Source organism: Misgurnus anguillicaudatus, chromosome 9, assembly GCF_027580225.2.
Source record: "Misgurnus anguillicaudatus chromosome 9, ASM2758022v2, whole genome shotgun sequence".
Lineage (NCBI taxonomy): Eukaryota > Metazoa > Chordata > Actinopteri > Cypriniformes > Cobitidae > Misgurnus > Misgurnus anguillicaudatus.
The window spans coordinates 20,554,543-20,577,500 of record NC_073345.2 but is presented as its reverse complement, the minus strand read 5'-3'; the positions used below and the strand labels follow the sequence as shown (position 1 = coordinate 20,577,500).

General features: G+C 43.2%; 1 protein-coding gene and 1 long non-coding RNA gene across 3 annotated transcripts in view; both read right to left on the bottom strand.

Annotated features, from left to right (window-relative positions):
- Positions 1–11,970, bottom strand: part of LOC141366110 (uncharacterized) — a 22,966-nt gene extending 10,996 nt beyond the window's left edge. The window contains exons 1-2 of the long non-coding RNA XR_012371130.1: positions 11,772–11,970; positions 11,334–11,455 (exon numbers count right to left, since the gene is read on the bottom strand). This is a non-coding gene — a long non-coding RNA (uncharacterized lncRNA). The remainder of the gene's footprint in view (positions 1–11,333; positions 11,456–11,771) is intronic.
- A 282-nt stretch (positions 11,971–12,252) lies between these two features.
- Positions 12,253–19,574, bottom strand: LOC141366108 (transcription factor CP2-like). 2 transcript variants are annotated; one of them, XM_073871281.1, is made up of 7 exons: positions 17,644–19,574; positions 17,408–17,554; positions 16,057–16,151; positions 15,366–15,448; positions 15,145–15,270; positions 14,910–14,961; positions 12,253–14,348 (listed from the first exon to the last, which is right to left on the bottom strand). In XM_073871281.1, exons 2-7 carry the CDS (start codon positions 17,441–17,443, stop codon positions 14,345–14,347), a joined length of 396 nt encoding a protein of 131 aa, XP_073727382.1. In that variant the 5' UTR covers positions 17,444–17,554; positions 17,644–19,574; the 3' UTR covers positions 12,253–14,344. The 2 variants fall into 2 exon arrangements, with proteins under 2 accessions (XP_073727382.1, XP_073727381.1); XM_073871280.1 differs by having other exon boundaries at positions 17,408–19,574.
- Positions 19,575–22,958: the final 3,384 nt, after the last annotated feature.

Genomic DNA, 22,958 nt, shown 5'->3' with positions numbered 1-22,958 from the left:
GTGCATATTATTTTACCTGTGAAATAATAAAGAGACAGACAAAATAAGTGTCGTTCCCTTGGTGTATCTGTTTACTTCTGAGATCGCACCCGGGGAAAAGCTAGTCTCTATAGTGTGCTTCACAGGAGCGCTCAAGCGCCACCCGCTGGTGTGGCGGTGAACTGATTCTGAACTATTGGTGTTCACATTAAAAAAAATAGAGGGGGTGTCAAATTTCAATTAATTATTGTATAAACATTTATTAACCCTTTACACTTTCACTGTCTCGTCACTGACTCCGCCCCCTTGTCTCCTCGTTAATCTCCTTGCAATTGTTTGATTCATGTCACCTACTTCTTTGATTTTATGCCTTATGTAATCATAGACATCATATAAGTAGACGCCCTATCGACCGCTACTGCCTACTGGCGCGGTCGAGCCATGGGGCCGCCATCTTAGATCAGTTTTAAAGAAGACAATTTAGGGTTTTTTACAGATGTGTTAGAAGGTGAAAATATTACATTAGGGCCGGGACTTTAACGCGTTAATTAAGATTAATTAATTACACAAAAAATAACGCGTTAAACATTTTTTACGCATTTTAATCGCACTTATTTTTGCACGGCAGAACATTTCTCATTGGATGAGTTTCGGCGGACCGATTATACTGGAGCACCAACTAGCGTTCATGACTTCAGACAACAACAAACCACAGTGAACATGAACAAAGAAGCTGATGAGATCGCTTTGGTTGGCCAAAGCGCGTTGGCATGACTCCTTCGAATCCGTCCCAACGTTCAGCGTTAACGTTGCCGACACGACTCCGTCGAGTCAAGTGCCAAGCGCGTCGGCATGACTCCTTCGAGTCCGTCCCAACGTTCAACGTTCAACGTTGCCGACGTGACTCCGTCGAGTCAAGTGCCAAGCGCGTCGGCACGACTCCTTCGAGTCCGTCCCAACGTTCAATGTTAACATTGCCAACGCGTCTCCGTCGAGTCAAGTGCCAAGCGCGTCGGCACGACTCCTTCGAATCTGTCCCAACGTTCAACGTTAACGTTGCCGACGCGACTCCGTCGAGTCAAGTGCCAAGCGCGTCGGCACGACTCCTTCGAGTCAGTCCCAACGTTCAACGTTAACGTTGCCGACGCGACTCCGTAGAGTCAAGTGCCAAGCGCGTCGGCACGACTCCTTCGAGTCCGTCCCAACGTTCAACGTTAACGTTGCCGACGCGACTCCGTCGAGTCAAGTGCCAAGCGCGTCGGCACGACTCCTTCGAGTCCGTCCCAACGTTCAACGTTAACGTTGCCGACGCGACTCCGTCGAGTCAAGTGCCAAGCGCGTCGGCACGACTCCTTCGAGTCCGTCCCAACGTTCAACGTTAACGTTGCCGACGCGACTCCGTCGAGTCCAGTGCCAAGCGCGTCGGCACGACTCCTTCGAGTCCGTCCCAACATTGAACGTTAACGTTGCCGACGCGACTCCGTCGAGTCAAGTGCCAAGCGCGTCGGCACGACTCCTTCGAATCCGTCCCAACGTTCAACGTTAACGTTGCCAACGCGACTCCGTCGAGTCAAGTGCCAAGCGCGTCGACACGACTCCTTCGAGTCCGTCCCAACGTTCAACGTTAACGTTGCCGACGGGACTCCGTTCGAGTCAAGTGCCAAGCGCGTCGGCACGACTCCTTCGAGTCCGTCCCAACGTTCAACGTTAACGTTGCCGACGCGACTCCGTCGAGTCCAGTGCCAAGCGCGTCGGCACGACTCCTTCGAGTCCGTCCCAACATTGAACGTTAACGTTGCCGACGCGACTCCGTCGAGTCAAGTGCCAAGCGCGTCGGCACGACTCCTTCGAATCCGTCCCAACGTTCAACGTTAACGTTGCCAACGCGACTCCGTCGAGTCAAGTGCCAAGCGCGTCGACACGACTCCTTCGAGTCCGTCCCAACGTTCAACGTTAACGTTGCCGACGGGACTCCGTTCGAGTCAAGTGCCGAGCGCGTCGGCACGACTCCTTCGAGTCCGTCCCAACGTTCAACGTTAACGTTGCCGACGCGACTCCGTCGAGTCAAGTGCCGAGCGCGTCGGCACGACTCCTTCGAGTCCGTCCCAACGTTCAACGTTAACGTTGCCGACGCGACTCCGTCGAGTCAAGTGCCGAGCGCGTCGGCACGACTCCTTCGAGTCCGTCCCAACGTTCAACGTTGCCGACGTTGCCGACGTTGCCGACGCGACTCCGTCGAGTCAAGTGCCGAGCGCGTCGGCACGACTCCTTCGAGTCCGTCCCAACGTTCAACGTTAACGTTGCCGACGCGACTCCGTCGAGTCAAGTGCCGAGCGCGTCGGCACGACTCCTTCGAGTCCGTCCCAACGTTCAACGTTAACGTTGCCGACGCGACTCCGTCGAGTCAAATGCCGAGCGCGTCGGCACGACTCCTTCGAGTCCGTCCCAACGTTCAACGTTAACGTTGCCGACGCGACTCCGTCGAGTCAAGTGCCGAGCGCGTCGGCACGACTCCTTCGAGTCCGTCCCAACGTTCAACGTTAACGTTGCCGACGCGACTCCGTCGAGTCAAGTGCCGAGCGCGTCGGCACGACTCCTTCGAGTCCGTCCCAACGTTCAACGTTAACGTTGCGGACGGGACTCCGTCGAGTCAAGTGCCGAGCGCGTCGGCACGACTCCTTCGAGTCCGTCCCAACGTTCAACGTTAACGTTGCCGACGCGACTCCGTCGAGTCAAGTGCCGAGCGCGTCGGCACGACTCCTTCGAGTCCGTCCCAACGTTCAACGTTAACGTTGCCGACGGGACTCCGTCGAGTCAAGTGCCGAGCGCGTCGGCACGACTCCTTCGAGTCCGTCCCAACGTTCAACGTTAACGTTGCGGACGGGACTCCGTCGAGTCAAGTGCCGAGCGCGTCGGCCCGACTCCTTCGAGTCCGTCCCAACGTTCAACGTTAACATTGCCGACGCGACTCCGTCGAGTCAAGTGCCGAGCGCGTCGGCACGACTCCTTCGAGTCCGTCCCAACGTTCAACGTTAACGTTGCCGACGCGACTCCGTCGAGTCAAGTGCCGAGCGCGTCGGCACGACTCCTTCGAGTCCGTCCCAACGTTCAACGTTAACGTTGCCGACACGACTCCGTCGAATCAAGTGCCGAGCGCGTCGGCACGACTCCTTCGAGTCCGTCCCAAAGTTCAACGTTGAGTCAAGTGCCGAGCGCGTTGGCACGACTCCTTCGAGCGCGTCGGCACGACTCCTTCGAGTCCGTCCCAACGTTCAACGTTAACGTTGCCGACACGACTCCGTCGAATCAAGTGCCGAGCGCGTCGGCACGACTCCTTCGAGTCCGTCCCAACGTTCAACGTTAACGTTGCCGACGCGACTCCGTCGAGTCAAGTGCCGAGCGCGTCGGCACGACTCCTTCGAGTCCGTCCCAACGTTCAACGTTAACGTTGCCGACGCGACTCCGTCGAGTCAAGTGCCGAGCGCGTCGGCACGACTCCTTCGAGTCCGTCCCAACGTTCAACGTTAACGTTGCCGACGGGACTCCGTCGAGTCAAGTGCCGAGCGCGTCGGCACGACTCCTTCGAGTCCGTCCCAACGTTCAACGTTAACGTTGCCGACGGGACCCCGTCGAGTCAAGTGCCGAGCGCGTCGGCACGACTCCTTCGAGTCCGTCCCAACGTTCAACGTTAACGTTGCCGACGCGACTCCGTCGAGTCAAGTGCCGAGCGCGTCGGCACGACTCCTTCGAGTCCGTCCCAACGTTCAACGTTAACGTTGCCGACGCGACTCCGTCGAGTCAAGTGCCGAGCGCGTCGGCACGACTCCTTCGAGTCCGTCCCAACGTTCAACGTTAACGTTGCCGACGCGACTCCGTCGAGTCAAGTGCCGAGCGCGTCGGCACGACTCCTTCGAGTCCGTCCCAACGTTCAACGTTAACGTTGCGGACGGGACTCCGTCGAGTCAAGTGCCGAGCGCGTCGGCACGACTCCTTCGAGTCCGTCCCAACGTTCAACGTTAACGTTGCCGACGGGACTCCGTCGAGTCAAGTGCCGAGCGCGTCGGCACGACTCCTTCGAGTCCGTCCCAACGTTCAACGTTAACGTTGCCGACGGGACCCCGTCGAGTCAAGTGCCGAGCGCGTCGGCACGACTCCTTCGAGTCCGTCCCAACGTTCAACGTTAACGTTGCCGACGCGACTCCGTCGAGTCAAGTGCCGAGCGCGTCGGCACGACTCCTTCGAGTCCGTCCCAACGTTCAACGTTAACGTTGCCGACGCGGCTCCGTCGAGTCAAGTGCCGAGCGCGTCGGCACGACTCCTTCGAGTCCGTCCCAACGTTCAACGTTAACGTTGCCGACGCGACTCCGTCGAGTCAAGTGCCGAGCGCGTCGGCACGACTCCTTCGAGTCCGTCCCAACGTTCAACGTTAACGTTGCCGACGCGACTCCGTCGAGTCAAGTGCCGAGCGCGTCGGCACGACTCCTTCGAGTCCGTCCCAACGTTCAACGTTAACGTTGCCGACACGACTCCGTCGAATCAAGTGCCGAGCGCGTCGGCACGACTCCTTCGAGTCCGTCCCAAAGTTCAACGTTGAGTCAAGTGCCGAGCGCGTCGGCACGACTCCTTCGAGCGCGTCGGCACGACTCCTTCGAGTCCGTCCCAACGTTCAACGTTAACGTTGCCGACACGACTCCGTCGAATCAAGTGCCGAGCGCGTCGGCACGACTCCTTCGAGTCCGTCCCAACGTTCAACGTTAACGTTGCCGACGCGACTCCGTCGAGTCAAGTGCCGAGCGCGTCGGCACGACTCCTTCGAGTCCGTCCCAACGTTCAACGTTAACGTTGCCGACGCGACTCCGTCGAGTCAAGTGCCAAGCGCGTCGGCACGACTCCTTCGAGTCCGTCCCAACGTTCAACGTTAACGTTGCCGACGGGACTCCGTCGAGTCAAGTGCCGAGCGCGTCGGCACGACTCCTTCGAGTCCGTCCCAACGTTCAACGTTAACGTTGCCGACGGGACCCCGTCGAGTCAAGTGCCGAGCGCGTCGGCACGACTCCTTCGAGTCCGTCCCAACGTTCAACGTTAACGTTGCCGACGCGACTCCGTCGAGTCAAGTGCCGAGCGCGTCGGCACGACTCCTTCGAGTCCGTCCCAACGTTCAACGTTAACGTTGCCGACGCGACTCCGTCGAGTCAAGTGCCGAGCGCGTCGGCACGACTCCTTCGAGTCCGTCCCAACGTTCAACGTTAATGTTGCCGACGCGACTCCGTCGAGTCAAGTGCCGAGCGCGTCGGCACGACTCCTTCGAGTCCGTCCCAACGTTCAACGTTAACGTTGCCGACGGGACTCCGTCGAGTCAAGTGCCGAGCGCGTCGGCACGACTCCTTCGAGTCCGTCCCAACGTTCAACGTTAACGTTGCCGATGGGACTCCGTCGAGTCAAGTGCCGAGCGCGTCGGCACGACTCCTTCGAGTCCGTCCCAACGTTCAACGTTAACGTTGCCGACGCGACTCCGTCGAGTCAAGTGCCGAGCGCGTCGGCACGACTCCTTCGAGTCCGTCCCAACGTTCAACGTTAACGTTAACGTTGCCGACGCGACTCCGTCGAGTCAAGTGCCAAGCGCGTCGGCACGACTCCATCGAATCCGTCCCAACGTTCAACGTTAACATTGCCAACGCGACTCCGTCGAGTCAAGTGCCAAGCGCGTCGACACGACTCCTTCGAGTCCGTCCCAACGTTCAACGTTAACGTTGCCGACACGACTCCGTCGAATCAAGTGCCGAGCGCGTCGGCACGACTCCTTCGAGTCCGTCCCAACGTTCAACGTTCAACGTTAACGTTGCCGACGCGACTCCGTCGAATCAAGTGCCGAGCGCGTCGGCACGACTCCTTCGAGTCCGTCCCAACGTTCAACGTTAACGTTGCCGACTCCTTCGAGTCCGTCCCAACGTTCAACGTTAACGTTGCCAACGCGACTCCGTCGAGTCAAGTGCCGAGCGCGTCGGCACGACTCCTTCGAGTCCGTCCCAACGTTCAACGTTAACGTTGCCGACGCGACTCCGTCGAGTCAAGTGCCGAGCGCGTCGGCACGACTCCTTCGAGTCCGTCCCAACGTTCAACGTTAACGTTGCGGACGGGACTCCGTCGAGTCAAGTGCCGAGCGCGTCGGCACGACTCCTTCTAGTCCGTCCCAACGTTCAACGTTAACGTTGCCGACGCGGCTCCGTCGAGTCAAGTGCCAAGCGCGTCGGCACATCTCCTTCGAGTTCGTCCCAACGTTCAACGTTAACGTTGCCGACGCGACTCCGTCGAGTCAAGTGCCAAGCGCGTCGGCACGACTCCTTCGAGTCCGTCCCAACGTTCAACGTTAACGTTGCCGACGCGACTCCGTCGAGTCAAGTGCCAAGCGCGTCGGCACGACTCCTTCGAGTCCGTCCCAACGTTCAACGTTAACGTTGCCGACGCGACTCCGTCGAATCAAGTGCCGAGCGCGTCGGCACGACTCCTTCGAGTCCGTCCCAACGTTCAACGTTAACGTTGCCGACTCCTTCGAGTCCGTCCCAACGTTCAACGTTAACGTTGCCAACGCGACTCCGTCGAGTCAAGTGCCGAGCGCGTCGGCACGACTCCTTTGAGTCCGTCCCAACGTTCAACGTTAACGTTGCGGACGGGACTCCGTCGAGTCAAGTGCCGAGCGCGTCGGCACGACTCCTTCTAGTCCGTCCCAACGTTCAACGTTAACGTTGCCGACGCGGCTCCGTCGAGTCAAGTGCCAAGCGCGTCGGCACATCTCCTTCGAGTTCGTCCCAACGTTCAACGTTAACGTTGCCGACGCGACTCCGTCGAGTCAAGTGCCAAGCGCGTCGGCACGACTCCTTCGAGTCCGTCCCAACGTTCAACGTTAACGTTGCCGACGCGACTCCGTCGAGTCAAGTGCCAAGCGCGTCGGCACGACTCCTTCGAGTCCGTCCCAACGTTCAACGTTAACGTTGCCGACGCGACTCCGTCGAGTCAAGTGCCAAGCGCGTCGGCACGACTCCTTCGAGTCCGTCCCAACGTTCAACGTTAACGTTGCCGACGCGACTCCGTCGAGTCAAGTGCCAAGCGCGTCGGCACTACTCCTTCGAGTCCGTCCCAACGTTCAACGTTAACATTGCCGACGCGACTCCGTCGAGTCAAGTGCCAAGCGCGTCGGCACGACTCCGTCGAATCCGTCCCAACGTTCAACGTTAACGTTGCCGACGCGACTCTGTCGAGCCTCTCTCAACTCTGCCGATGCAGCAACAATACTATACCTTCTTTATTTGTGTATACACTAGGGCAGGGGTTCCCAAACTTTATTTCCTGCGCACCCCCTTCTATGTCCCAACCGGGCTGGCGCACCCCCAATCCCCACTTAAAAAAAAAAAGCTAAGAAGATTTGTCTTTAAAGACTCATGTTGAATCATGCGCAAATAACCAGGGGCCGGTTGCAACAGCTAAGAAGGTGTTAGTCCTACGTCGAGCTTAGCTACGTCTGACATTGTGAAAAATATTTACGCGTGTTGCACCATCTGAAACTATGACCAGACACAGCTTCGCTCACCGTAGATTATGCGCACCCCGTGTATGCGTTTAACCACTGTGATATTTAGATGCCATTCGAGTTTACAATGGTAAAAAACATACACTTTCTGCCGTCAGCTAATAGAAGATATATGAGAGTTTCCTCATGTTTACCAGTGCGCTCTCCTAGATGTGTGCGTAACGTGCAGACCCATCATTCACGAAAGCCTTTACTGTTCGCGCAAAAGGTGTATAATAGTTTGCAGATTCATTATAACAGCTCAAGTTTAAAACAAAATTAAATGAAAGCTTTTAATAAGTTCTCTACAGTGTCTTTGTAAGTATTTATGTATTTCATTATATAATTCATTGGCGGTCTCTTTACCATGCATGAAAACACATTGCTCGCGTATCCTGTGCATTAGACGTGTCCATGTCTCGTCACATTTCATTATTTCTATTTTTGCTATAAAAAAGTCTCTCTCTCTTGGTCCCTCTCCTCCTTCGTGACGAACAACTTTATCATAAGACGTCCCACACTTGACAGTTTCCCTGATTTCAGCCAGTTAAGCATATTTATAATATATATGGAATGAATGAAACGAGTTGGCACGCAGTGCATAACAGAAGAGCAGTGCGTAGAAAAAGACAGCAGCTGTCTTTTACGTTTCTATCAAAAACTAATTAATTATAGAATTTAGGAAATGTTTACTGTTCATTTTTTTTTATTTATTTATTGTATGGAAAAATCCCACTTAAAGAAACAGACCGCCATTACATTTTTCTTCTCGCGCACCCCCTGGTGGCAGCTCGCGTACCCCTGGGGGTGCGCGCACCACACTTTGGGAATCCCTGCACTAGGGCAGTGTTATGCAAATGTTCCCTGCAGTGTGATGTCCAACGTCTTTACTTTTTAAAAGATCTATTTGTGTTTGAAACTTAATATTTTCAAATTTACATGTCTTCTATATGTAAAAACAGCTAATATACAACATTTTAATGACGAGAAATATGAAACCGCAGTGAATGCATTGAACTAATATGAACTTATCCCGTAATTCAACCCCACCCTTTTATTCTTGAAGTGATATTTTTACTGTATAATAATTAGATTAATTGTGTTGAACCTGAATGGAGTTTAAATGAGCCCATGTTCTTCTTTTGGCTTAAACAATTTTTTGAATTTGGTCTTAAAGCCTAAAAAAAACCTGTTGAAGTCATTAAAGTTAATAAAAATAACAAAAGAAGAAAAAATCACTCACTCGTCCTGACTGTAACTTCTGTGTTGAGCTAAGCTATTTAAAGTAAGTTTAAGGTTTATCATGGAATTTTGATTTCCTGAACAACTTTAACTAAAGTTATTGCAGTTAACAAGAAGCCTTTTACTTCATTAACAGACAGTAAATCAGATGTGAGAAGTTTAAAATTAATAAATAAATCTTACAGTTAGTATAATGCATGCAGTAATACATGCAGGGCCAGAAAAATATTTATCTAATGTGGGGTAATGTGAAGTGATCGTAGTGATAATTACAGTTTTCTTTAATGGGATATGGACCCCCTAAAGTAGCCTTGGCCAGCCCATTTCTACAATTCAAGTTTCACCACTGCATTACTGATGTTGTAGTTCAGCATATTATTAAGTGTGTGCATATTGTGAATTCATTTAATAAATTAACTATTGATAGCCTTCAGTTAATTCACTAAAATGATCCTATATTCAGTTATTGTGTTTACTTTACTGACACAGCCCAGTGTGCCCAGGATAGTAAAATAATTTTTACAATGTATTCCTAATGTACAACGCAAGTCTTCTGCATACTGACATGGTTTGAAATCTATAGTTGTTTGATTCTTTGGTTTTGTGATGTATTAAAATTCATATATGTAGAGCAGAGAAATAAGATTTTTATGGACCTCGGTAATTATAAAATCCTGCATATGGCCCTGGACTCCTTCAACATATTAGTTCAATGCATTCTTTGCACCTTTACTGAAGGCCGTGCACGGACAGTTTGAGGGACAGTGGCCCAAACCAAAAAAGGGCTAACGTTATGTAGAGGGGGGTGGTACTATTGATTTGTTTTTTAATAAAACGGGTCTGTGTGTTACAGATGACTAGCATAAGTGATTATAATGTTATTAACCTCCTAATACCCAAGCTTTGGTTTGGATTTTAGATTTCTTCCAGCTATTTGGGGTTAGGAAGAACAAATAAATATAATATCCAAATATTTTTCTTTGAACATAAAGCAGTGTAATTGTTCATGTTTGTGTACAACAGGTTCCAGTTACACAGAATTAAGTATTAGGGTGCAAAAACAAAAAATTTTGATTTCCACGTATGTGGACACACCAGGGGCCTCATTTATAAAGCGTGCGTACGCACAAAACGGGGCTGGAAACGTGCTTACGCCAGTTCCCACGCAAAGGTTGTGATTTATAAACAAAAAAAACTTGATGGGAGAAAGGGCTTGCAGGGTGGGATATTAGGATGATTCATTCACGCACACTTGCAGGTGATCTGTGATTTTTAAAGAGAACATTGCTTTGTTTTATAAGTCTTGATATTTTTTGGTGTATGCCATTTTTAGCTTTTGTGCGTATGTAGACTTTAAGTAAGGATCCTACGCACAGTTTTATAAATGAGGCCCCAGGTCTTGGGAGGTTAAGATAAATATACTTAATTACAAGAATTAAAGTTTGACAAACTGCTAAATATTCTATTATACTAAGGTGACCAGACGTCCCCGTTTTCCGGGGACAGTCCCGTTTTTTGGTGTTCTGTCCCTGATTGAAGCTGTCCCCGGAAATGTCCCCGTTTTACAGCATGTCCAAAACAACCAGCAAATACACTGAAAAACCCGATCAACATGTAGTACCAGACCGGAGCAATCATGTAATGATTATTTTCACCAGTAGAGGGGGCCGCGCCCGCGAGCTACTTATTAGTTGCGCACGCCACTGATTTTGCGATGAAGAATTTACTACGAGACATATGAGAAAGCGTCATTATCATCAATCAAGTTATCATAAGATATGAAAACAGTTAAATTATGGGGGCTTAAGGTACTAACTACTCATGTTAAATTAAAATAATAAACCAATGAAGTGAACTGATCGTATGTTACGGAGCATTTGTTCTGTGTAGGCTAAATATGTTTACATTTTGCATTATTCATTCTGTTCTTCACGTTTACAATGTAATGAAATCAGCTGAAGTAGTACATTAGAAGTCATTTTTGATGATGGGGTATGTCTCTTGTAAAAAACGGGGAAAATAGGATACAGAAAATATTCAATTAGAAACACTGCAAAAATTACTTTCTTATTAGTATTTTTCTCTTGTTTTCAGTACAAATATAAATAAAATCTTTTGCATTTTCTTGATGGGCAAAATGACCTAAGAATATAAGTCTAATTTTTAGACCAAAATATCAAATTTGTGCTTAAAAAAATCTGCCACAACTTAATTCAAGAAATTATTTTTTTGCATGTTTTAAGCACAAATTCACTTATCTATATTTTTCATAGGGGATTTTGCTTATCAAGAAAATGCATCTTGATTTAAGATTTTTTTGATATTTGAGCTGAAAATACGACAAAAATACTATTAAGTAAGAAGTAAGTCATTTTTGCAGTGAACCCACAACAATAAAAAGAGGAAAACTTTCAAAAAACATTTTGTCCCCATTTTGTAATTCATAGATAACAACAAATGAGATTTTAATGATATTTTGATAATTTAACTAGGAAATGTCCCCGGTTTTAATTTTAAAAATCTGGTCACCTTATATTATACGACTTACCTGCTGGCTTGATGGAGATTTGAATCCAGTTGCAATGTTGAATTGCCTTTAGCAGCCTTCCCATCCTTAACCCTCTGTCTCTGTCTACTTTTTTGTGAAGGCATTGTTGGTTTGTTTTTTGTCTACAAAGTGTGCCAACAACAGACATTTTGTGTTACTTATATTAGATCCCTACTGAAAAATCCATCTAAAACCAGCACAAACTGGTTTAAGCTGGTCTCCCAGCTTGGTTTTAGCTGGTTTTGCCAGGCTGAGAAAACCAGCTTAAACCAGCTACCAGCTTATGCTGGTTTTAGCTGGATTTGATCGGGTACATTTATTTGATTAGACAAGCATTGTAATTCTAAGTGTGGATTTTTATTGTTATTTGATTGCTAAGTTGTTCTACCAAATTACTAATTCAGCGGATCGACAACTGAAGTAATGTAATGAACCTACCTGTTAATGCAAACGAACTTCGGGAACTGTCGCCTCCACTACAGCTTGTGAGAAAGATGCTGCAGAGCGGGCGGGAAAACACGAAGTGGATCATCGAAATAAGTGGATCTTTAGCGGAGCGGTTGAGCCACCTGACTGTTTTTCTTCTTACCATAAAATAACCCAACAAGAGTGTAAACATATCGGTTACTACAGTAACCTCGGTTCCCTGAGAGACCAGACATTCTATGTGACGTAATGAATTATGTCATCGTGTCACGTCGTAAGGGACGGGGAAATCCCTTATATTTACAACTGTATACTGTTTGATTTCATTGAATACACTATATATTTATCCGAGAATTCATCTCAAGACCCTTCCCACTGATTTTATCTTTGTCAGCCGAACCCCATTGACCTAAATTACTTGAAATCCTACTGAGAATATAAGAAAATATTTCAATAATTAAATAGCATTGTTATGTTAAACTTTATAAAGACATTTATTTTTGTCCGTTTTAAAGTTTTTATAAATGGCATTTTACATTGTTGATATTTTAATATGTTATTCAATTATCATCTGGATAATTCTCCGGTAATTCATTGGTACAAAACACATCTGTCCATTCCAGATTTGTACATCTTGTAGTGTTGTGTAGTTACATGACATCAGGGGCGTCAGTTTGTGTTGAAAAGTGGTGGGGAAAAAAGATCAGATGAAAAAGCATTACAGCAGGACTGGAAACATATTGAATAATGGCGCATAGCGTAGGCCAGTCAACAAAACGAAAATACTCAGCATAAAAACCTCAACAATGTTGACTGCACATGTAACAGTCCCTACAACAATTTCAATGATTACAATGAAATTCATTACATATGTAAAAGAAAACACACCATAAGCACACAACGCAACATATGTGACCCTGGACCACAAAACTAGTCGTACACTTCAAAAAATGACTTTCAGTAAAAATATCTGAAAATTCTTAAATTAAGATGCTTTTTCTTGATGAGCAAAATGACCTAAGACAATAAGTCTAGTTGTTAGACCAAAAATACCAAATTTAACTGAATTTGTCCCCAAAACATGCAAAAAAAAATACGGCCAATGGGGTAAGCTAATTTTTCTTGAAATTTTCTTGAATAAAGTGTTTAAGAAAAATGTTCAAGATTTTTTTGCTTACCCCATTGGCAGATTTTTTTGCTTGTTTTATGTACAAAATTACTTACATTTGATATTTTTTGTCTAAAAATGTTTTCTTGAAACTAATTTTTTGCAGTGTATCCCTTTAAAACAAGCAAAAAATCTGCCAATGGAATAAGAAAATTTTTCTTAAAATAAGTTAACATTTTTCATGAAAACTTAAAGGTGCAGTGTGTAACTTCCAGTGACATCTAGTGATGAGGTTGCGAATTGCAACCTATGGCTCAGTCCACTGCTCACCCCTTGCTTTTGAAACGCATAGAAAAGCTACAGTAGACGCCACCGGAAAAATGTCATTGTGGGAGACAACCTAGTAAAAAAAGTTTGCCCGTTAAGGGCTTCTGTAGAAACATGGTGGCACAAAATGGCGACTTCCACATAAGGGGACCCTCTTTGTATGTAGATAAAAACGTCTCATTCTAAGGTAATAAAAACACAATGATTCATTATGAAAGGTCTTTATACACCCCTGATAATACGTTTTGTATATTATTTTGCATTTCTGTCAAGAGATCCTTCTAAAATTACACACTGCACCTTTAAATCAAGAGCATTTTTCTTATTCCAAAGTCATTTTTGCAGTGTAAGTCGCACAGGTATTGTTTGATTTTCAGAACATTTTAACCAAATTCTTTCAAAAAGTGGTGGGGACAAAATCAGCGATTTCAAAAAGTGGTGGGGGCATGTCCCCAGTGTAAATAACACATATGCATGACATGCAGATTATGTTTTGATAAAATTAAGCACCATAAAAATAATATATGTTGTTATGTATCTAATGAAGAAAAACAGCTTGCTTAGATTGTAGTAGTATAGAAATATCTATTTGAAAAAAAATTGTTGTTCAAAAGTTACAACAGAAAAATAAAAACTTCACAGACAAAAAAGCGAAAATGATAAAAATGTCAACAGCAATCACTCAAGGGATAGTTCACTCAAAAATAAACGCTGTTATCATTCACCGTTTAAAAACTATATGAGTTTATTTATTCTGTTAAACACAAAAGAAGATATTTAGATAAAGGATAATAGGAACACAATCAACAGTATCCACTGACGTCCATAGTAGGATAAACAAATACTATAAAAGTCAATGGATCCCGTCAACTGTGTGCCCATCATCATCCATCAAAATGTCTTCTAAATGATAAAACATAAAAAGTGCACAAATAATTAATATTATAATTAATAAAAAATTTAAGTATCAACTTTGATAACATTTTCTCTTAAAAAAACTGAAGTGTACAGTTATACAAAGCTCTTCTCTGTTTATTCACATCACATTCTTGCAGGTGATATACAACTTAAAATTACACAGTCTGTTAAAATAAGCTAATAGGATTCATAATTTTCTAGTAGCTGGTCACTTCAGTACAACATGGTACTTTCATCTGCAATCACACAGTTAAAAAAAGAGCGAACATTAACCAAATACAGTATTATAATAAGCACAAGGACGTTATGAATTAAAGGCGGAGTCCATGTTGTTTGAAAGCCACTGTTGATATTTGAAATCACCTAAACAAACACGCCCCTACCCCAATAGAATCTGGACCTTCTGTTGATAGACCCGCCCCACACATACACAACCCGGCATTTGATTTGATTTGATTGGCTATAAGTGTGTTTTGGTAGTCGGCCCGTCTCCTTCTCCAAACCGTTTTTCAAACATCGTGGACTCCGCCTTTAAATGTGAACCCATTAATTGGATTAGTTTTTTACATTGTAGCTTGTGATTTAAGACACTTTTAAAAGTCAGATCCATTCAATTGCGACACAAACATATTGTATTCTTAAAAACACACTGATTAACTTCATATTTGTATCTAAGTCCTGCTTATAAAAGCACATTTAAGCAATGGACATCTGGTTTATTTTCTCCTGATAAGTACAACCTGACAAACAAAAAGCTATCAGTATAGTTGAGATAAGTGTCAAGTCCATAAAGTTACCTTTCAAAGTGCTGATTATGAAGCTGGTCTCCTCTGTGAAGTTCTGCACCATCTGAACAAATACAGTATTTGTATTATATTCCTGGATAATTATATTTTCAGGCTCTCTATTTTAACAATCAGTAGCTTGATTGATTATGGATTATGAGGGAAAAGTCTGTTGCTAACATGAAAACCTGCTTTTCAAAACCCAAAACTTCTAGCTAATTTATAGGACCAACTTCTGCCCTCTTACCGCATCCGAAACCAAGTCGTAAATCCTTGTTGGCCCTTGTCTGTATACATGATGAATGTGCTGTGAGGGCCATCTTCTCAGCAAGCTCAAACACAGTAAGGTCCTCTAGGTAGAGGGCATAGTAGACTACAAACAAAAAAAATGAAAAGCCGGAGTATTAGGAATATGTCTGAATGGTTCCTGCATGTCACAGGTATCATAAACACTGTGCTGTCTCTTACCTCCATCAGCCCCTCCTTTGGCATGTGATTGATATCTATTCTGCAGCTGAGATACATAGACAGTGAGACGTGGTTGTACGCACCTGACAGACATTAAAGCGAAAAGATCAAACAACATGATTATGAAGCATAAAATTTGGATCATGGTGACGCAGTGTTTATTTAAAGAGACAGCTCACCTCCCCAGCGTGTTTGAAATTTAAACAGAGAGCGCCTTTGTGATAACTAATCACATATTTGAAAACTACAATACTAATTTTTCGCTAGAAAAGCAATTAAAATGTGTAAAAAGTGAAAATCTACCTTTATTTACACTAAATTGGTGGTCCAGTCGCGTCATTGGCCGCCATTTTATTTTTTCAAACTCGACCGGGCTCGACCAATCACATTCTTAATGTACGTCCACTCATAGGTATCTCAGGAGACAGGAAGTAAACCAAACATTGAATTCGGACATGCCTTGATGCCTTCCTGCCTTGGAAAGCTGCCTCAGAAGGCAGCAATTTAGAGTTTTCGGACGCAGCTGATCTTAAAATAGTTTTATCAGAGTAGCTGGGCAGGAGTAGCTCCCCCTGTTGGTCTGGAGAGCGGTTTCTATAAACGCAATAAGATGGGAGAGGAGTGGGCTTTTTGGGTGTTAATGCTTTTATCTTGTATGGAAGAAACAAGTATAGTCAATGCCAGGACTCACCCCTCTAGAAAGTATGAAGCAAGACTGCTGGGATAAACAGGAAATGGAATGTTTCTTGTAGTGTTGTCAGATGTGGATTCAGGCCAAGGGAAGCACTTAAAGAGAGGAAAGGAAATTATACCACATTAAGACGACTTTTTTTAGTTTCACCCCTTGACCTTGTTTACAATGTGGATTGTTCAGCATGCAAACACGTGAACTTCAGTCACATCTTGTTTGTGCAAGAAAGCCTAATATTTTACTATGGTCAGTCAAAGGAGAGATGTACTTGTAGGAGACTTTGAGAGAGTTTGATATAGACTGCCAGCTTGAAAGATCTCATCAGATCGGCCAAGTTAAAGGTGCACTGTGTAACATTTAGAAGGATCTATGACAGAAATGCAATATAATATACATAACTATATTATTAGTGGTGTATAAAGACTTTACAACATTAATCGTATTGTTATTATTATCTCAGAATGAGTCGTTTTTATCTACATACACTGCGGGTCTCCTTACATGGAAGTCGTCGGCATGTTTCTAGTAGTCTTATAGATGGCATTTTGTCACTATGTTGTCTTAGACATTGATATGTTTGTCATGTGGTGGCTACCGTAGCTTCACTATGCGTTTCGAAAGGGAGGGGTGAGCTGTGGACTGAGCAATTGGTTGCAATTCACAATCTCACCGCTAGATGCAGCAATCTTGCTGACCTTTTTTTTCTCAATTTTCTCTTGGTCATTCTTAAGTTTGCGATCTGCGCCTTTTGGCTTGAGAAGAAAAGTGCAAGATGACATTTTCTGATCAATTAAGTTACAGTGTCATTTCTGGACCACCAGGCGGATTTACAAAAATTATAAAATAATGACAGTTTTCCAAACAGATCCATTGTATTAAAGGAACAGTATGAAAGAAATGTAAGAAATGTATATCAATTAATCATAAAATGGCCCTGATATGTCACTAGACATTAAGAAATAATTTTAATTTCAAATACTTATATCACTGACAATAGTGGTCTGGCCAGGATAGTGTCATTTAAAAAGTGGAGTTGCAGCCCTCAACTGATGTTTATGTTGTCATGTTGTGTATTGGCCACCAGTTGTGTGATTGCAGTACCAGTTTTGGCCACAATCCTACATACTGTTCCTTTAAATATTCATATTTAATAATATTGCATTGTGATGATGACAAATATCCTTACAAACTATACATCAGTGGAGAGCCTATTTGTGCAGCTTTCAGCTGATGTATCAATCTCAATTTCAGTTCCAGGTTCACATATAATTGTTTAATCTATGTTTTAAAGTCTAAAGCCATCACAATGCTCACATTTTAGATTCAAAAGTTATCTTTCTGACAGCTCGACCTTAAATACTTTGACCTGGCAGCTGGCGGAGTGCATAACATATTCCCCCAGCTTGCTGGCTGCAAAGGTGTCTATCTGAATGCAGAAGGGGACTCCCTTCTCTGCACCATGTTTTCTAGGAGTGAATTCGGTGCTAAAGCAGTTAACCTGCATATGAAGAGACAGAGAAGTTACTCTTTATAAATTCCGAATAGTAAGAAGGTCAAAACGTGATTGAATTTATATAAAAATAATACCCGATTAAACACAGAGGCATTGTAGTCAGGATCCCAGAGGGCTCAACTTTTACATCTGTGAAAGATGAATGCTGAAAGCTAAAAGGGTGTGAGTAATAAATAGTTAAGTGTTAAGTGTTTTGCAAATCACTGTGTGTAATGTTTTGCAAATAGAGTGAAGCTGACAATGTGCTAACAGTTGTGCAAATCTAGCCTTGTGTTTTGCTTCTTGAGTGTAAGGTTTTGCTAATTGTGGGACAAGTTAAATTTTAGTAAGCAATCGTAAAAAACTGTAACTCTGATTAAACACTTTCTGCAAACAGGGGTTTTTACAGCATCTCATTCAGGGGTTTACAAAACAGTAGATTTTCTTCTTTTACTATGGTAGAGAAATTTTGAGGGTTTTATCTTGTTTAGTATAAATGTTTTATATAAAGAATGTGTTGGTGAGGTCTAAATGAATTAAGTTATCTCTCTGATGCTTGCACATGACAGTGTTTTTCCACAGCTAGGCCCGGATGGGGGACATGTGACCTTTGTGAAAGTAGCAAGATAGCTGTATGATGCGTTAGAAACAAAGGCACTGTGTTTTACCAGCAATGGCTGTCTTTTTGTGTAGCAACTTAAAGGTCGCAAAGATACAGGCACAGTACAAACAGATTGTTCTAATGGGAGGGCTACTAAAACTGGGGCACTATTTAAACCACTGAGAAACTCAGAACGGGGTCATTGTCATAGTCATTGTCATCATCATTTTACCAATGCAGGTGTATACACCCTATGACCAGTATTGTGTTTCAAGCTGTCTGACACAATTCTTTAATAAAATACTTTGAAGAGAATTTTACATCTCAACCGTCTCTGATTCTCCTGAAAAAGTAATAGTTAAATGTAAAACGTTTATGACCCTCAGTGCTGTAGTCTGAGTAAATTTTCATTAAAAATTTCTATTGATTTTTAAAAATCATATTTTATCATTTTAAAATTAATGGTGAAAAGTGAAAGCTGTATTTCTTATTTAATCCCAAAATGTTCGTATTGTTTAAGTTTCCTTCCTGTCCCCACTCCACCCAGTTGAAAACTATTAACAGCTGTGAGAGAATGTAAAGGGGTTTATAATAAACAATACTGCATGGGGCAGCACCACCCCCTGCCACCAAGTCAGGGTGTGTAAAAAAGCTTTCATATTTAGCTTTTGGTTTATATTTGTTTTAATCAACATTCAAAGCAGTCTTTTCATCAAATTGCTATTAACATTATTTGAGGGTTCCCTCTCTTTATGTGGTATTAAAAAAAATATGCATGTTTGTAGATATTTTGTTTTAATCAACATTCAAAGCAGATTTCCTTTTATTCCAATGTATATGTACTGCTCAGCTTTATGTTTGTACAGGGCTTAAATTTTACTTCTATGAAAGATGAATGCTGAAAGCTAAATGGGTGTGAGTAATAAATAGTTAAAGAAATACCAGATATGTGGAACGAAGAATGAAACCTAAAGATGCTTTATATTTCCTGTGCCCAGCCAGAATTTCTATTTATAATGCAAATCTATTATAAGCAGAAATGTGATAAGATAAAGTTCATGTGCTAGATGGAGTCATATTACACCAAAACTTAGAAAATAAGTCATTGCATTATTAAGCAGATTCAAAGAAAGGGAATTTATATTTTATGTTTTTACAGTCTAAATATTTGTTACATGACTGTCTTAACAGTTTATATGATTCATATTTTATTTTTGTTTTATAGATTCATGGAATAAAAAATAAAAACAATTTAAAGATATATGCCAGAAGTATGTTTAATTAGTTTGTACACAATTCAAGGTCAGAACATTTGGTACAATATGAACATCATTTTAAAAACATGAAGTTTGCATTAAACAGTTAGTGTAACATTTAAAATGATAGCTCCACCAACTCTTCATTCAAGAAACCAAATATACTTATCTTGGGTAGATTACATCAATGATTGTGATTCTTTCTGGATCCCAAACACAATCTTCCTCAAGACCACTTGGCACCATACCACAGTTTGGAGGGCACCAAGCAGTATCATACCCGCGATCATGCCAGGTCTTCTGCATTGGGTGATTTTGATAGTCGATCTTCTTCACTCTCCCAACATTGACCTTGACTCTTATAACCGCTCTCTGATTCTCAGCTAGATTTAGAGGGTATCTGGAGGCCTTTGCTAGATCTCGACTGAGATAGACACCACGGCCGAGCATGCCATTAGCAGACTGACGAAAGCCATCTCTTTGTATACTTTTTGCAGCTTCTCTAGATGTGCCATGATACATTGTGTAGACTCTATTTGCAGAGGGTTCAATGAAACTTTGGAGGCATGGTGGCGCACCTGGACCCAAGTCATCTTCAGCCCACATGTTTACACCTGTACAAATTATGATAAATGCAATAGCATAAAAACAGAAACATAAGTAATTAAAGATGTTTAAGGTATAAAATAAAATGTTACATTTCATCTGGTTATTATAAGATTTTATGGACTTTATATACAAGCAGCAGAAATATTTTAACAAAGACAAAATGGTAACTTACCACTGATGTTGTTCTCAACGCTGATGACTGACTCTCTGCAAACTGGCTTTTTATATAGCAGGGTGTGACCACAAGGAAATATATTTTCTCTAACATGTACTTTAGCTTTGTGTCATACAGTACTTTTATGTAGCTTTCAGAAGACTCTTTTAGGTCTTGTGGTTTTGAAAGGAAGTCACTAGGTTAAAGGGATACTTCACCGATTTAGCATTCAGCTTTGTATCTGTAGAATCCCGGCAGTATTACTGAATGACCATGTTTCCCTCCCTCATTTCACCCTGAGAGGAGAGATATCTGCATTTTGGTTCTGCAAAAAAGTCCTCCGATGATGTAATATGACGATTTTGAAATGATGGAGGGAAACATGGTCATTCAGTAATACTGCCGGGTTTCTACAGATACAAAGCTGAATGCTAAATCGGTGAAGTATCCCTTTAAGACTGGACCTCATTAGATAACAAGAGAGTGGATTAAAAGAGAGAGATGTTACAGTTTTTTATGATTGCTTAAGCACAATGGTGAAAACAGGGCCTGGTTTGTCAAAACACTACACACAATTAACACAACCCTACACCAAAGTAGCACAACACTTCAGATCATTTGCAAAATGGAACACTTTTGTCAAAACTATACACAACTTTATAAAAACAATATTTTGTTACCATAAGAAACACACACTTTTCATAAGACTTCAATCTTTTTACACACTGCTGTTGCTAACCTTAAACACTTTTAGCGAGTCTAATTCTTATTGATTAGAGTACCGCAAATGAAGTACAAAGAAAAAGTGCAACAATACAATAGTTTACCAAACACTATACAAGACCAATATTGCAGACTGAGAAAAAATATCATTAATTTCTCTCCATATACCCAAATCAGTCAACATGGAGAATCACAACAAAACATGTCCCAGTTGTCATGCTATTACAGTCCATAATACTGTTAGCTCAGCAAACAACAGACAAACATAAAATACTGTATCCAGTACAGGTTACAATTACAGTAAATAACAACAAACAACCATAAAAAATAATCAGAAAAAACGGACAATATTGTTAAGAAAATACTACGGTCATCCCTGCTGGAAAAAACAGCATACCAGCAATACCAGCTTATGTTGTGTTTTGGTGCTGGTGTGTTGGTGACCACCAGCATTCCCATGCTGGTTCAGTGCTGGTTTAGCTGGTGGTCATCAGCATACCAGCATCAGCATCCCATGTTGGTCATACCAGCAAGATCAGCATATGATGTGTTTTGACCACCAGCTAAACCAGCACCGAACCAGCATGGGAATGATGCTGGTCTATGGTGTTTTTTTCAGCAGGGATACTATACATTATCTCTTCACCTATACGCTCTAAAAAATTTGCTGTAATTTTGCCAGTAACTTACTGTAGAAGATAAAGTCAAAAAATGTTTCATGTTCATTTAACTTTGAACAAAATGTTGCCAGTAAATAACAATGTAAAATCTACATTATAAAACGGCTCGTTCTGGTTCTTCATTCTGATTGGTTGAAATGCATTCTAAGCCGTGATAAAATACCACGGTAAACCCACGGTTCAGACCGCATCACAAGTATCACTGCGCCACTGTTGCTGCGTACTGATTTATGAAAATAAACACCTCAGTCTTTAATCATTTTTAATTTATCTACCTTTGCACAATTATGGCGATATCCAGATAAATGTTAATAAATAAAAAATTTCGTCAATAAAGAGAAAACGTTCTCTGAGGTTTTTTGTCTTATTGATATTTCCGCTATTATCCACAAGATGGCAATCTTACCCAACTTAAACGCTGAGGCATTCACTCGACACAACAGCGTTGTGGTGGATTTAGCGTGACGTGTGTTTTGATCAGGCTCTGAATCTGATCTCTTACAAAGTTCTTCACAAAAATGGAATTATCTCCGCATTTAGCTGAAAATTTGAGAGGTGATAACTGATAAGAGAACAAATTAAGGTAGGATGAAACTTTTTTGATGTTGTTGGAAAGCGGATGGACTGTTCTTTCATTTGATATTTTATGTTTATTTAAAGAAGATCATTTTTCTGTAAGGCATTAAACTAAAACTGGGTGGCAACTTAAAAAAAAACGCTGACGGGGAAAGAGTTAATCATGCTTCCAAGCATATTTGATCATCACTTCAACAGTTGCACGATATAAATGTTAATGTATATTTTAGATGAATGTTGATATATAAAAATAAACACCACAGTCTTTAATCATATTTTCATTGCGCCTTTGCTGCGTCTGTGTTGTTTGTTGCAGCCACACTTGATTCTGAGGAACTACTTTGTTTGGCGGAAGAGTAATATTTGTACTAATATAATTACAACTTATTTGTGTTTTATTTGATAAAATCCCGCTAACGTTATGCATATGAAGTAACCGTTTTATAAACGCAATAAACCCCTCGAAGCGTTGGGTTACCAGTGCATTTTATAACAGCTAAGGGGGTTCCCTCCGCTTCACGTCGTGCCTAACAACGCCCCTTAGCTGTTATAAAATGCACTGGTAACCCACTGCTTCTTGGGGTTTATTGCTTTAGTAAGTTGCTGGCAGCTAGTTGCCAGTAATACCCATTAATACTGTAATTTCTACAGGGGTTTTTTACAGTGTAGCTAGATCTGGCCAGAGAATTTCATCAACATCACAAGCAATAAGCACAACAAAAGCCGTCTTGAATGTTGAATCCATCCTATGGTGTCAACTTGGTCACAGGCATCCCACATGGCCTGAATGAGGGGTATCTGAGCCTAGAGA